The sequence below is a fragment of the Elgaria multicarinata genome, chromosome 6 (assembly GCF_023053635.1).
Source record: "Elgaria multicarinata webbii isolate HBS135686 ecotype San Diego chromosome 6, rElgMul1.1.pri, whole genome shotgun sequence".
Lineage (NCBI taxonomy): Eukaryota > Metazoa > Chordata > Lepidosauria > Squamata > Anguidae > Elgaria > Elgaria multicarinata.
In genome coordinates, this window is record NC_086176.1 from 22922953 (window position 1) to 22938777 (window position 15825).

General features: G+C 41.5%; 1 protein-coding gene across 2 annotated transcripts in view; it reads left to right on the forward strand.

Moving 5' to 3' along the window:
• SLC44A1 (solute carrier family 44 member 1) overlaps positions 1 to 11953 on the forward strand; it is an 86364-nt gene extending 74411 nt beyond the window's left edge. Inside the window, exons 14-16 of one of the 2 annotated variants that reach the window (XM_063129150.1) lie at positions 1605 to 1841; positions 3796 to 3876; positions 7732 to 11953. In XM_063129150.1, the coding sequence (XP_062985220.1) occupies positions 1605 to 1841; positions 3796 to 3876; positions 7732 to 7755 (342 nt within the window). In that variant the 3' untranslated portion in view covers positions 7756 to 11953. Of the gene's footprint in view, positions 1 to 1604; positions 1842 to 3795; positions 4090 to 7731 lie in introns of those variants that run through there. The other variant, XM_063129149.1, reaches the window with a different exon arrangement.
• Positions 11954 to 15825: the final 3872 nt, after the last annotated feature.

Genomic DNA, 15825 nt, shown 5'->3' on the forward strand with positions numbered 1-15825 from the left:
TAGGGGGATTGGAGTGCACAGCGAGGTTTGCTTGGAATGGATTTGACATGTACCATGAAGGTCTCCCTTGGTAGCAGGAGGCGGTCACGTTTTTCAGATGGCTAGAAATAACACAATGATAATAGAGGCTGAAACTAGCACTGCAGAACATGCTCCCTTAATGTCAATTGAACACTGCCAAGCCAGATTCAAATTGAAGCAGAATGCAAGGAGCCATTTTCTAATGCATCTTTCATTAAAAGCAGGATTCACACTTGAAAATGCATTGAAAATCCATTTTTCATGAAACTATCATATTCCCCCCCCCCAAGAAAGATGTATTTGAAAGAAATGTTGAAATGGATTTTATTACTTTTCTAAAACGTATACTAAGTACAGTTAGAAACTGTGCAAAAGGAGAATCAAAGAATAAAATTAACCTTCCTTTTACAAACAGGAGATGGAATTGGGGGATCTGTCTGACTGTATCTCCAGAAAATGATTTAGAGAACTATCCTATGGTCCCTGGGAGGGCACCCGAGAATTAGAACTTGGTCATCTCTGCTCAAAGCCAGCAGTTTTAACATTGGAAAACTGCTAGTTTTTGTTTGGGGGGTGCTGTTCTGTCTTCTTTGCGCACACGCACACACGCATGCACACAAATGTATGCTGTTAAAAGATGGCTCGTCCTTAGCACTAATAACTAGAAATCTATTCTCTTCTTGGAATCAGAGTTGGACTGAAACACATAGTTCATTTAATTTAAGACTTTGCAACTTCAAGGACTGTTTTTTCCCCCTCAAAACTTTCTGGGCAGGCGATTAACTTGCTTCTAATCCCCACTCAGCCATGATGCTCACTGGGTGACTTTGGTCCAGTCATTGACTCCCACCCTAAGCTTCCTCACAGGATTCTTGGGAGGATAAAATGAGGAAGAGGAGGAAGAAAAAAGGCAAGGTAATAATAAAATAAATAATAGAGCTTCCCCCAACCTGGTAGCCTGCCATGCTGTCTGGGAATGATGGGAGTTGTAGTCTGATACATCTGGAGGGCACCAGCTTGAGGAGGGCTATGCTAACACATACTTTTATCCCAGTCCCCCCAAAAGTGCCGGGAACGGTAGAGGTGACCCCTCAGACAATATAGATGTCTTAAAGGCTTCTTCACACATTATGTTTGCTTTTAGGAGTACAGCTAAAGTGTAAATACGTGTATGATGTATGCATAGAGATCTTTACAGAGAACTGGGATTGGATGTGGCTCAGTGGCAAGCCCAGATCTACTGACCAACAATACCTCCGTCTTGTCTGGGTTTAACTTCAGCTTGTTCACCCTCGTTCAGTCCATTATTGAACCCAGGCAACGCTCAAAGGTTTCGGCTGCTTCTTTGGTGTCAGATGATAACATCTGCACAGGTTGCAGGGCTGGAAACAAGAAACGGCTTTGGCTTTGTGGCCTTTCTTAGTGTGATGACACATTCAGTCAGTTCCACCTGTAGGCCCTAAAAAGTGAATAAATCAAATCGTTTTAAAAGTCTTGCCTTACTAAATAAATGCCTTGAGTAGAGAGTAGAGAGACCTGGCAGCCTTTAGCAGTTTTGGGCATTTGCTCCCTCTGTTCTCTAGGTCCTAATAGTGTGCAGCACAGGCTTGGCAGGGATCATGCTGCTGAACTACCAGCGGGACTACACCGTGTGGGTGCTGCCGCTCATCATTGTCTGCCTGTTTGCGTTCTTGGTTGCCCACTGCTTCCTGTCTATTTACGAAATGGTGGTGGACGTCCTCTTCTTATGTTTTGCCATTGACACCAAGTATAATGATGGCAGCCCTGGGAAGGAGTTCTACATGGATAAAGTTCTTATGGTAAGTTCCTCTTAATTTTCTGTACCCCTGGAATCTCTGAACACGAGGGGCCATAAGCTCTATTGACATTAGAGCTGCGGTTGTTAAATTTTGTTATACGAAGGACGGCTATTCTGATTTGCTTGATCGGTTGTTGTTTGGGGTGGGGTGGGCACGACATTTTCTTACCTTACAGCCAAGACGTTGGAATTAAACTTTAGAGAACTCACCGGGAGGGGGGGAAGTTGCCTCTTGGGTTCTCTGAGCCCTGCTTGCGCGGCCCCATTCCAAGGAGCCCTCGGTAAAGCGCACTTTGCGGGGGACCCAGAAAGTATGCTGTTCTCCTGGCTATGCTATTAGTGTGGCTGGAGGCCCCAGAAAACGTGCTTTGCCTTCCCTCCCCCTGTGCCAATCAGGGCCTTAAAGGCTCTCTTAATGCAAGGTTAATAGGGCCTTTAAGGCCCCCATTGGTGGAAGGGGGTGGAGAGAGAAATGCAGCAGGGGCAAAGGACAAAGGGTGCATGTCAGGGCAGGTCCGCCCCCGAATGCTCTCAAAGGCTCGAGATCAGTCAGGCTCAGGCCTGTCCTAGCGCTGGGTGGGTTCGCTTGGGCCCGTGAGGGCCAGATGCAGGGGCGTCCGCTGCCCTCACAAGTCCAGGCTGATTTTTGATCCAGTGCTAGTTGGAATATGTTTGAAAACTTTTGGATTAAAGCACAGCTGTTGTTTTCTGCTGGGGGAGAACTGTACAAACAAGTAGCAATTTCTCCCACAGTTCCACACTGCTGCTGCCTGCACTACTGTAGGTCCTTTTCTAATTGCATTTTTAAATGTAAGCTGAGAAGTGATACAGCCTCTCCAGCATGAGTTGGAAACTGAAGCAGCACTAGGAATGATTGGTGATCTCTGGACCACCATTCATTTGATCATTGCCTTAGAGGGTTTTTAGCTGTCGGAACCTGGTTTCAATTGTATTGTTCAGGCTGAGTGCAAACTATGTTTTGCTGGTTTGGGTATAATGGCAAACGATGGTCTTACACAAATTGGGAAGCAACTAATTGAGAACCAGTGTGGTATGTGGTTAGAATATTGAATTAGGAAGAAGGACAACCAGGTTCCAATCTCCACTAAGCCATGACGTCTCTAGGTGATCTTGGGCAAGTTGCTATTAACGTAACTCACACTTTTTTTGTGAGAACGTTAAGAAGAACATTTGTATTCTATCTAGAGTTCCTTGGAGGAAGAGTGAGATAAAAATGTAAGAAATAAAATCTATAATTAAGCAGAGCACCCCAGAGAAGTGGGGGGAGGTGCACAGGGTTCAGGGTTTGTTCCTGCAATATCACCAGACAAATTGGTATCTCTAATTTATGCTATCTTAATAGATGCCCAGATGGGCATAATGGTGGGCTTGAGGAAAGTGTGGGAAGGAGATTTTGAAAGAGAATTAGAAGAAGATAGATGGAATAAACTATGGAACAGTAGACCATTTAGATCAGTATCAGCCTCTATTTGACAAATTGGTATTACAAATTGGTATTAGATTGGTATTAGATTTGGTATTACATGTGAACCAACCCATTATCTTTTAATCCTTACAATAATCTTGCAGGATAGATGTCGGGGGTCCACTAGCAATATTGTCTCAATACAGCCAGAGGAGGAGAGTGCTCTGTGAACACATTACAGTGCGTCCTTGCCCAGACAAACTAGGCCAGCACTGGGAGGAGGCCAGGAGAGCAGCAAGATGGTGGGGAGCAGCTCCATTGCCCAGGCAGTTGGGATGCTTCTTCCCCTGCCTGGAAGACCATGCCTTATGAGATGGGGTAAAGCAGCTGTCTCACCTTCTGGCACTTCTTTAAAAACATGGCAGACAAAAGCCAAGGAGAAAGACTCCCTGTGCCACTACTCTGCTCCATCGTAGACTCTCTGTGGTGTAGAGCTCTGATAGAGAACCTTTTCCCAACTGTCTTTCAGGAATTTGTGGAAAACAGCAGAAAAGCAATGAAAGAAGCTGGCAGGGGAGGAGGACCTGAAGGCAGGGAGCTCAAACCAATGGTAGGTCCAAGGGAAGACGTGGTTTCCCTCTTCCAAGAGTTTCACTTGTACTTCCTGTCCCTTTCTATTTTCACTGACTGTGCTTCTTCAGGAGAAGTCTTTGTCATTTGTGTCACTCAGGATATTCTGCTTTTTCTGTTTGTGAGCTTGCCTATCACCTGGATGGCAGAGTTTTTGTCACAGCTGAGACCATCTCCCATAAAAGTAAGCTGAAAGGAACTGTATCTTCATTCTTCTACTGTGTTTCTATAACCATCGGAGCGCAATCGAATTCTCTCAGTAGGGATGTTACTAGTACTTGCAGTGTCCTATATATGTGCAAGAGGGGGATCCTTGCCTTGAAGGACTTAAAATATTAGTCATAAAACAAATATGTGTCCTTTCTTGTGCTGTCTTTTCCATTGCTGAGCTGTATCAAACTTGTCCATGGGCTTGACATAATATTTACTATCCTGTTGTTGGAAAGCGTGGCCCTACATTTGTGGAAGACTGTGAGCCACTTGACCTCTTATTCCAAAGATGGTGGATATGAGTCTTTGCCAGAACATTAGTTAAAGCTCTGCTCTAGGTGGCCGCAGTTGTGTACCTGCTGTATCTAATAGGAGAATTCAGAGGTGATCGGGAATGGTTGTAGCTACCTCACTCCCCTATTTATTTCTATCCACACAAATTAGTTCACTTTAGCCTGAAGTTGACTCTTATTTACTTGAGTTTAAGCTTCCAGACTTCACCCCCTTCACTAAGGAAATGGATACAGTTACTCCTTTCAACCTGCTAAAGTAACATTTCTCTCAATTCTGCTTGTTACGCCTCTTCACCCCCACCCCTTCTCCTCTCTGTCATTCCTCCTTCTGTGTTTTAAGATTGTGCCTAATGAACAAATATGTAATTGGGGCTTCAGTTTCAGACACTTCTTTGTTTTATTTCAAAATGCAATAGCTTTTAAAAAATAAATAAATTCCTGGGGACAAAGAAAGGCAGGAACCAGTAAAAGAAAATAATCTTATTGTTATACTTCATGGTGATACTAAAGGTGTACATAGTCTTTTCTCCCTCTGGTTCCTGTGATATATTGGGGCAATTTTTTACAGTCACATAAATTGACTTGGCATGAGTAACATTTACAGATGAGCTAGTAGCTGACAGAGTTAGCTGCTGCAACTTTCATAATCTCTGGTGAGGAAGTGAGAACAGGAAGGGACTTTGTGGGAAATGGAAACCCTATTCTAAGGAACAAAGGAAGCTAGAAAGTGTAGGTCATACACTCAACGTGCTCCAGCGGGAGGCTGTTCCTTTCTCATTTAATGGTTTTGGAGATGTTTATGGTGACCGTCAAGTAGAAACAAGTGGGTGCTGGCATAGGGAGAGTTTCCTGGACCATTGTAAAAAACAAGAAAAGTTCACATTCATCTCTTGTTGATGGTAGCATGCTGTAATGGCATGCATGTGCAAATAAGCCATTGCATATGGTGTTTTTTTATACATTCCTCCCCAGTGTTCAAATTGTGTGGCACCTTTTGTGATAGCCCCCTTTGCTACTGATTCCTGTTTTAAACTCACCACAACTCCTTATTAAGTCCAAACCCAAACTAACTTATGGTTTATTATTGTGGCTTGCTACAGTTTCCCGTGTTTGAACATAATGGGGACCTGTGGTTAGTTTAAAACAAGAAGTAGGTGCTTCCAATCTCCTCACAGCCACACGAGAGGAAGAAAAGCATGTGTACCCAATGCCCATTCACCATAATGCTAAACTGCAGTTTGCTGTTACATCTGAACTGGCCCATTGTGTAATCTCCAGTCTTCATGTAATGAAACAGTAGTTAAAATAGAAGAAACTTGAAGAAGAAATGGATAAATTAGGTCTGATTTAGTTTTTCCTGCTATGGCGAAACACAGGGTTTTTGTGTGTGTGTATGTGTGTGTGTGTTTTAAAAACAGATAATAAATATCACATGAACCCTCTGAGGAACTGGTTTAGTAGGAAATGTACACCTCTTGTAGGGAAAGGAACCTCTTGTGCAAGCACTGAGTCATTACTGACTCTTGGAGGGACGCCAGCTTTCGCTGACGTTTTCTTGGCAGGCCTTATAGCGGGGTGGTTTGCCATTGCCTTCCCCGGCTGTTATTACCTTTCCCCCAGCTAACTGGGTACTCATTTTACCGACCTCGGGAGGATGGAAGGCTGAGTCGACCCGAGCTGGCTGCCATATATCCACCAGTTATCACACACTGAGTCATCAGAATTTACCCCATAATGATTTGAAAATATATGATTTTTATAACTCGCTCTGTACTAGACAGACAGGTTTTGCATGGCATTTGGACAATTATGGCTATGCAGTTTTTCAGGCCTATGTACTTTATTAATGTGTTATTGGCTGTAGATTACAGCTGAACAACTTTCAATGTGGTTACATGCCTACTGTTGCAGATGTTATGTGGCAGACTGAGTGTGGGTCTTGAACCCCAGGGCATTCTCTTCAAATACTAACTCATACATGAAACTTTGTGGGTTACTGAACTGATTTCATGGGGTACTGAGGATAAAACGGGATCAATCTCATGTAAATCTCCTTGAAGGAAAGCGGATACAAATGTGAAAGAGACTATAATAAATTATCACTTGATAAACAGTTTCTATGTGCATCAAACTGCTCTCCAAAGCCTTCAGGAATTGTGAGACCCCATTTCATTTTGCAAATGGTTTGAAACGGTTTGTTTTGTTCTTTCTGGAGAGAAATTGATCCAGATGTTCAACCAGGGGACCAGAGGACTTCTTCATTTTTCCCCAAATGCTACGACAGCAAACTTTTATAATGTTATCATTCCAAAAGAACTTAAAAGTATAAAGTTGCCAGCTAAGTTTCTATTCACTAAGAATATTGAGTATTCCTACTTGTAGCCCAACACATTGATTAAAAGTAGGTATTTTAAACTTTGAGCATGATCCATGCCCTCAAGGGGTTTGGGGGTTTCATAGAACAGCAGCCCCCACCTCCCTTGAAGGCCACTTTTTAAATTCTCTGCTCCCGTAGGGACTTTCCAAAGCAGTTTGAGATCTAGCACAGGAGTCTTCTGTTTTAAAGAAGAAATGTTTTAAAATCCCACTAGACATGCCTAAAATAGTGCTGTGGATCCTGGACTTTGATGTGGCTTGTTAGAATAGAAGCACATATATGAATCTCTAATTCCTGAAAAGTGGTTTTCCTAATTTTCAGAATTGTTTTTAGTATTTTATTATCAAAATGCAACAGATGATGCATAAATAAAGAAAATATATAATTACACAATAGCACATTACAGGTTACTTGGTTGGATCCAGTAGAAGAGTTGCATGGGTAAAACGCTGCCCATGCAACCCTTCTACTGGAGAAAGGGGAGAAGTGATTTTCACTAATTCCTCCTTACCCCCTGCACCCCCGCAAAAGGTGCTCTGGATTGTGGGACCCTCCAAAACAATGAGAAGAGGGAAAGGAAAATTGTCAAAAATTGGTTGTTACTCCCTGCTGCCCTTCAGTGGACCCTCTGCTCCACGTTAATTACTTCAGTGAATGGAAGGAGCTCTTTTATTTTTGGAAGGGCAAGTTTGGATCCAGGGTAGCCATTTATACTTAAACTATACCATTGCCTAGATATGCATAGGCATATTTTTTTAGGATATTCTCTCCAAACCACCCACACGTTTTCTCCAGGCTTTATCAAATTGCAGCACTGCCTTATATTTGTCTGCTTTATCTTTGAATGTAAATACCTTTACAAAATTGTGCACTTTTAACGTTGACTTTCAGTCTCTATAAATATCAGTTTCTTTTTAACCTTTTCTAATTTTTCTTATGACTTCTTGTTTTCTAGGCCTCTGGAGCAAGTTCATCTTGAAGCTAGTCAGCCATTATGAAAACCATTGACATTCCAAAACAATATTTATCTTATCTATCTATCTCTCTATATATATCTATATATATTATTTAAAAAGCAGCCAAAATCAGAGAAAAGGAACAGGGATTTAATACTTTTTTAATGATTATTTTTGTGAAACATGTACTCTTTTCATACGGGTGGCTTTTACAAGCAACTTTTATCATTGTTCCATTTAAAAATCTAATCATTGTGGTTCGTGGCAATGTTATGATTGTAATCCGATTGAGATATTTCATAATTTGGAGGAGGATTCCATAAAACTTAAAAAGAATCATGCAAGATTGCAGATTTGGAATAGCATATGTAGGTCAAGTAATTTCCCCTCATGGTTATTTTTTAATGAGCATAAGTCTTTAAAACTCAATGGATAATGACTGTTCTGGGGGGACAAATCCTTCTTAAATTTTCTTCTTTAGAATTGGAATGAATAATACATTAATCATGTTGGATTTTGCTTGCTCTTTTGCAATGGGATGCTAATAGGATCCAATAAGTTCAACATACCCAGTTTTCTCTCATTAACACATTAGACAATTTATATCTAACACATTGAAAAAAACCTAACCAACTCCTCAGGTATTTAGATATTGAGACAGCCCCTGAATCTGTGAAGGACAAACTAAAGGCATATGAGGAAGGATGAGTTTTATATGCAACTTTTGTCCTGTGTTACTTTATTTCCCCCCTTAAGTTTAATATTGTCCTTTGCACATTGTTGTTCCTTTGAACTACGCAAATTCTTTAACTAAGCAGTTGAATAATAGGCTTCTGAAGCTCAGCCTTAGATATGCTCCATCATCCATGACTACATGGAAAGGTCCTGGGAGTAAAGAGAGAAACTGTACAACCATACAAAACAAATTAAGTACTGTAAGTCATTTGTGTTTTTCTTTACTGTTGACACCATTTCTTCATTATATGTTTTGTAATTAGTCGTATACAGTGGGAAAGGGCAGATAACCATCTTTTTGAAATGTCACTGCCTTAGTATCTAACGCAGTTCTTGGGGTAGCCTCTGTGCAGTCATGCTAATGGTATCTGAGAGCCAAATGAATACTTTAGAAACTTCCAGAAAGCAACATGTGTGTCCTTTCCTACCTTCCCACATTTCTGGTTGAAACTACATAAAGAGACGAGTAGCCTTTCTTAATTCTTATAGCAGCAAAATTGATATTGCAGTGGCACAGCCTGTGTGCTAAAATGTGCCAGATGCCTGTAAGTAGGAAGATGGAGACATGTGAAAGATGTAGAAGGGAGTTGATGATGTCTTTTTCTCCCCTGTTTCCCTTTGCTGAAACTGCATGACCCCGGCAATTTTTCTCCTAATCTTGGGCCTCAACAGGAGAAAAGGGCTGGGAGCATAGGTGGGGAAAGGGTTCAGTGCCCTCTACTGCCCATCCATGTTGCACTTTAAATCCCTCCCCTTTATAGGAATTTGGCACAACCCCATTTTAATGCACCAGCCTGCTGCTCTTGTGTCTAGTTTACCCCATAGTTTAGCAAAAGCCTATGGAAGACTCCCTTGAATCTCTTCATTCAAACAGTTGAGGACCTTCAGGATGTAGTCATATTAAGTGAAGGTTTTGGAAAGCATAAGATAAGCCGTGCTGAATCAGACCAATGAATCTATCTAAGATCTCGTTCACACAGTGGCCAGCCAGTTGCCGGTGGGAAGCCCACAAGTAGGACGTGAGTCGCATCCTCCCACTTGGGTTTCCCCCGCAAGTGGTATACAGAGGTATACTGCCTCCAATAGTGGAGGTAATATATAGTCATCAAGACCTTGTAGCCATTGATAAACCTATCCTCCATGAATTTGTCTAATCCTCTTTTAAAGCCATCCAGTTTGCTGGCCATCACTACATCTTGTGCTGGCAAATTCCATCATTTATGTGCTATATGAAGAAGTGTGTTTGCTTCACACTGGCACACATGTGAATGCATTCAGTGTTTCATAAGAGACTTCAACAATTGATCTATAATGGATATCTTCATTTGTATGACATGTGTGGATTGATTTTGAAAGATTTCCATGAGTGGATGATCTTTGTGTTAGAGAGATCTTATACCCTAATTTCCTCATGAGACCTCCTCCTTTTGAGCTCTGGGATAATGGAATCAGGCAGGGCTGTCTTTATCTGCAACCTTTCAATTTCAGGGTGCAATACATTTTGTACTCCTGATTTGCTTTCAGGGTTTGATCCGGTACGTCTTATTCATTACAAGGTCAGATATTCCACATCAGCTCACTAAGTATTTGGGATGCTTTGTGAGATAGTCCTTCATGTAAAGCATTCTGTTATATGCCCAAGTCCCAGTTAACAGTGCAGGGTGAATTGAAAATACTGGCTGCTTCCTTTACATGGCTTCCATAACCGGCAGATGACTTAATAAGACAGTTCTTGGAATATGCCACTTTAAATTGCACATGTATGTGGAGTGGAGAGGTGGAGTTGTATGTCTGAATACTTACTGCAATGCCCACCAAAAGTCACTGCATAGAGAAAGCTAGCATTTCAGGTAGAAGGTTGGGCTAGAAACCTTCTCCTGAACATCTAGTTTTCTATGTGCTGAATATTCTTTTTATGTGGAAGCATTAAACCATGCTATGCCTACCTTGCAGTATGAAGTGGCATGGTTCAGGAACAATTTTAGCTGTCTCATCTGCTGTTTGTGTAGATAGATCAGTGTGGCAGAAACATGACTGATATACATTGCTTTCCATAAGTTCCCAAAGTTTGACAGGGCTCAATCCCCATTAATATGAATGGTCAGAGGCCTCTTGAAGAACTCCATTTATCCAGTAACAAGAACTTGTCCATATTTTGTGTGTTAAATTCCGTTCTTCATTCCTGAAACTTATTACACAATGAATGCTAATATTCCATTGTTTGGCTTATTGTAATGGTAAACGCTTACAGTGTAATTGCAGAGAATAATTTCATGATCTGTTTATGCTATATATTCCTTTTTGTTACAATTTTTTTAAAAGAACTATTTTTGTTAATGTAAAGTTAAATATTTCAGAGCAGAATTTTTAAACTTTATTGCACTAAATGCAAACGTGGAGAGAGAGAGAGAGAGAGAAGTAATGCCTCAATGGTTGGATCACTCCTTAAGAGAATCTTTTTGAAAAAGAAAGCTATTGTTCTAGATAAGCTTAGCTAAATGGTTGCAGGAATGGGTGTAGAAACACCCAGTAGAGTTGAATGGCCACCAATGTTTTATTAAATGGCTGCTTTGATTCTGTGCTTCCTTTCAAAGGATCAGAAAGCTTTTAAAATGGCTGCTGAAGGAACCATAGCATTCTGTAATTAATTGGTGGTCTTTGCTGTGTAACTCAATGCTTCAGTTTCATTTTTATAAATCATCTGACATCGTAATCTTTTCAGACGAATTGCAATAAAATTCAGGACAATTAAAAAAGGAGAAGAATCCTTTATCAGTCACAGAAACCAATAATGGAAGTACATTTTAAGACTAGCAAACTAGATTAGCCTCTGTTCCTGCTAACATGTTGACCCAACCTGCTTAACTTTACTAACATGAATAATGCCATGAAAATTCAGTAGGTCTGTTGAGATGAATCCAGGCTTGAATGCGTGTGTGTTAGCAGGAACCAAGGCATTAGTCTAGGCTTAAACTAGAGCACTGCTTTGAGTCTCTTTTAATGTATATATTACATATTACTGTAAGGATATTTAGGAGGAGAGTTAAGAGGAGCCTTAATTTGTGGGAGGAAGTGCCATGGCTCTGTCATGGCACTGGACTTCGGACATTGTTTGCTTAAGTCACGGGGGTTTGACAACAACAATGAAAGAAACCTGGGCTCAGCAGGTTGAAAACCACAGGAGCTGGATTCCAAAGCGAGGGAAATGGCGGGACACATCAGTGAGGTTATTTATCTGAAATCATCACTCAAGATGAGAGGCTTGGATTTGGCTCACCTTTGACATCATCAAAACTCCTGCTTTGCCAGGTTCCACAGGCTTGTGTTCCGTGCTTGCTGGAAGCCCTGGGAAAAGAAAGATGCTTTTTGGTTTGAACTTGCAACTAGAATTGTAATCAGAAACAAAAATTTTGTATTTTTGTATACCTTGATTGTGCAGCATTTTTATATACAGGTCTTGTTTTACAAATAAATTTGGTTTCTTAACATGGCGTTTAAAATGTTTTATGGCTGTTGCTTCCCTTAGGCAGCTGTGATCTTGAAAATGAAAATTGTATGCAAATGACCGTGTATACAGAAACTATGCCTATGTTTTCATCCACATGCACTACAGTGTAATAGGATACCTGGAGCCCTGGATGCCTCCATCTTGTCTAAAAGAATGGTGGTGAGACCTTCGTTCAAAAAACAAAAACCCCTCTACCTCCTGAACTCCACCATATTCGATAATTTCCAGCCAGTCTTCAATATTCCATTTTTGGGTAAGGTGCTGAAGCATGTGGTTGGACTCAATGGCCTTATAGGCCCCTTCCAACTCTACTATTCTATGATTCTATGTAGCATCTCAGCTTCAAGAATTTTTGAATGAGCAGGTTATCTACGTCAGGTAGGCAACATTTTTGGATTATGGCCACATTTGGCGATTTGGGAAATTGTCCTGGGCATCACTACAAAATGGCTACCATGGAAAGTGTGGGAAATGACAGGAAACCTGCACAAAAGTCTGAGCACAAAGCAGAGGTGGGGGCTGAGCCCCAACACACACCAAACAGTTCCTTTCAACCAACAGTTTCCGCACCAATGGAAACCTATTTCGCAGCAATCCTAGCTGCTGGTAAGAATGTGTTACTGAAAAAGAACAGTGGTGTCCGTTGCCTGCCTCTGATTTAGATCCATTTCAGTTCGGCTTCAGACTTGGTTAGGGGGAAACAATTGCTTTGGTTGCCTTGGTGGACAATCTCTGCTGGGAACTGAACAGGGAAAGTGTGACCCTATTGGTTCTGCTGGACATCTTGGCTTTTGATACTATTGACCATGGTATCCTTCAGAGGCATCTGAGCTAAGACTGCAAGATACTGTTATATGGTGGCTCTGGACCTTCTTGGAGGGGTTAATTCAGAAGATGGTGCTAGGTGATCCCTGCTGGATACCATGGTCGTTGGTCTGTGATGTCGCCTAAAGGTTTCTTCTTGTCCCCTTATGCTATTTAAAATATAGATGAAACTGATGGGAGAGGTCGTCTGGGATTTTGGTATTACCAGTGTGCTGATGACACCCAACTCTCCATCTAAATCCAAGGAAGTTTTTCAGGTTCTGAATCCATATCTGATGTCAGTAATGAACTTGGATGATGGTGAACAAGTTGAATCTTAATCCAGGCAAGACAGAAGTGCTTCTGGTTTGCTGAAAAGCAGATGAGAGAATAGGGTTTTAACCTGTGCTGGACTCAGGTCCATAGTTGGATGTACTCCTGGATTCAGCCCGGAACCTGGATGCCCCAATTTTGGTAGTGGTCATGAATGTTTCTCCCGTAAAAGCCTGCCTGGGTCTTAAGATCTTTGAGGGAAGGGTCTTATCTCAGCCCCACTACCATCAGGGGCACATTTGGCAAACACATGGATATGGGCCATTTTGAGCGACGCTCTCAGGCCTGAATTCCCTATCCTACCAAAGCAGGCTTGATTGGCTCCCTGTCTCTTATCCTTCTGCCGGCAGGCAAAGGCGTTTTTAATCAGGCAGGCCTTTTCCATGTAAGCTGGTTTGCTGCTGAAGGAGGTTGGCTGCTGTTTTCCTTTTAGTGTAGCATTTTTGATTTATTTGATTTTATGTTATGTTTTAATTAAACTTTTTAATCTTAATTTTATTGTTGGTTGCTTGGAGCACCATTTTTGGTGAAAAGGCAGGATATACATTTAATAAATTAAAATAAGCAATTGCCCAAACTGGTTCAGCAGTGAGCTGAGCAATTTATTGGGGTACATGTTCCATTGGAAAGGCTCTTTCCATCAGGGGGTCGCTATCTTCTCTGCAGGACGATCAGGCCATCTCTTCCATTGTTGGCTTGTTTTGATATTCCCAGTTGTCTAATTAACTGGCACAAGTCAAGCAGACCTGTTTCCTGCCCCCTTTGTTTATGACTACAGGCCCCTAAAACAATATTTTTACATAAAGAGGGTTACCTGGGAGTCTTGCATAAAATCCAGGCCATAATCCACTGAATTACGGTTAGTTTTCATTTGCCAGTCAAGCAACAAGGGCACCGGCGTATGTTTGGAGTCACATGCTATGGCACCTACTACTCCTAAATGAGTTTATTTCAACTGCCAAATGTCATTTTAAGGTGATGTTGAGGCACAAAGCATTCTGACGTATAATACAATTAGTGTTTGGGGCCAGGGAACAGAGGGTGTTTTTATAAGCAACATTAAGAATGTCCTTCAGGCTGAAATGCGTCCCTTGCAGATGTATGAGCTAGAAACTAAAAGAGCCATTTTTCAACTGAACGAAATGCCTTCTATGACAGATGGCTTATGGCACAGAGCAAGGGCCCATGTATTTCAGGGACCTGGAGTGTTTATGCACCAACATACATTTCATTTATTTAATTTCTGTACTGCCCAATAGCCAAAGCGCTCTGGGGATTCACAAAAATCACAAAACGTAATATAAAATACTTTAACCAATGTAAAAGCTACTTCAAAGAGCTGTAAAAAAAGTTACGATGAGATACTGAGATGTGATAAAACAACTGACACATCCTAAAATATGCTATAAAATGCCTTGGAGTAAAGCACAGTCTTAACTTGGCATCAACAAGATGGCACTGTTGGTGCCAGGCAGACCTCAGTGGGGAAATCATTCTGCAGTTTGGGAATTACCACTGAGAAGTCCCTCTCCCTTGTTTCACAGATGTTGACTGTAGTGTATGAGTAGGTTCATACCGGGAGAGGTACTCCATCAAGTATTGTGGTCCAAAGTCATGTAAAGATTTATAGGTCAAAACCAGCACCTTGAATCAGGCTTGGAAATGTACAGGCAGCCAGTACAAGTGGGCTAGAACTATATGCACGGACCTCCTGGTCCCTTCTATTAATCTGGCCACCATATTTTGCACATGTTGCAATGTCTGAATCATCTTAGGCAGCCCCGTGTACTACATATTGCAGTAATCGAATTTGGAGATTACCAGAGCATAGACTACTGAAGCCAGGTTGCCCCTATCCAGATAGGGGCATAGCTAGTAGAAGACAGTCTGTGCTATTGAAGCCACCTGAGCCTCAAGTGTCAATGATGGCTCCTGGAGAACATCCAAGGCTACAAATCTGCTCCTTTAGGGAGAGTACAGACCCATTCAGAATAAGCAGAACACCCTCCATTCAGTCAGAAGAACCACCCGCCAACAGCATTTTCAGTCTTGTCTGGATTGAGCTTCAGTTCGTTAGCCCTCATCTAATCTATTGTCATAGCAAGGTACTGATTTAGCACATCCACAGCCTTGTCTAATGCAGATGAAAATGAGAAATAGAGCTACATGTTATCAGCATACTGATGCCAAAGCACTCCCAAACTCTGGATGTTCCCACTCAGAAGTTTCATGTAGATGTTAAATAACATGAGGGACAAAACTGATCCCTGCAGAGCCTTGTGTATAAAAAGACATGCATATTCACTATGTTCTGTAGTAGTAGTGGTTTCATTCTGTTAAAAAAAAAACACCTTGCCTGATGTGCTCTTCTCTTTATGACTCAGTAAAGTTTGCCAAGTCCTTCACTTTCTGGAGTTAGTCTGCTTGCAAACACCAACCTCGGTAAAATTAGAACATATGGTCACCGTAATCATGGGAGAAGATTCGCCTGGATTCCAAGGGACTCTTCCCCCTTCTCCTAGGAGAGTTATCAGTGAAATCTGGAGAGGACTGTGTATTGCACATTTTCTCCTCCAATGCCAATTATATTCATTAAACATACTGTTTCAGGCTGGAAGCAAAAAGCCAATGAGAAAGAGCAAGAAACTCTCTGCCTGGATTGCCACTCTCACTAAATTAGAATCGCATTAAAACCTTTGTCTGGAAAAGCCCT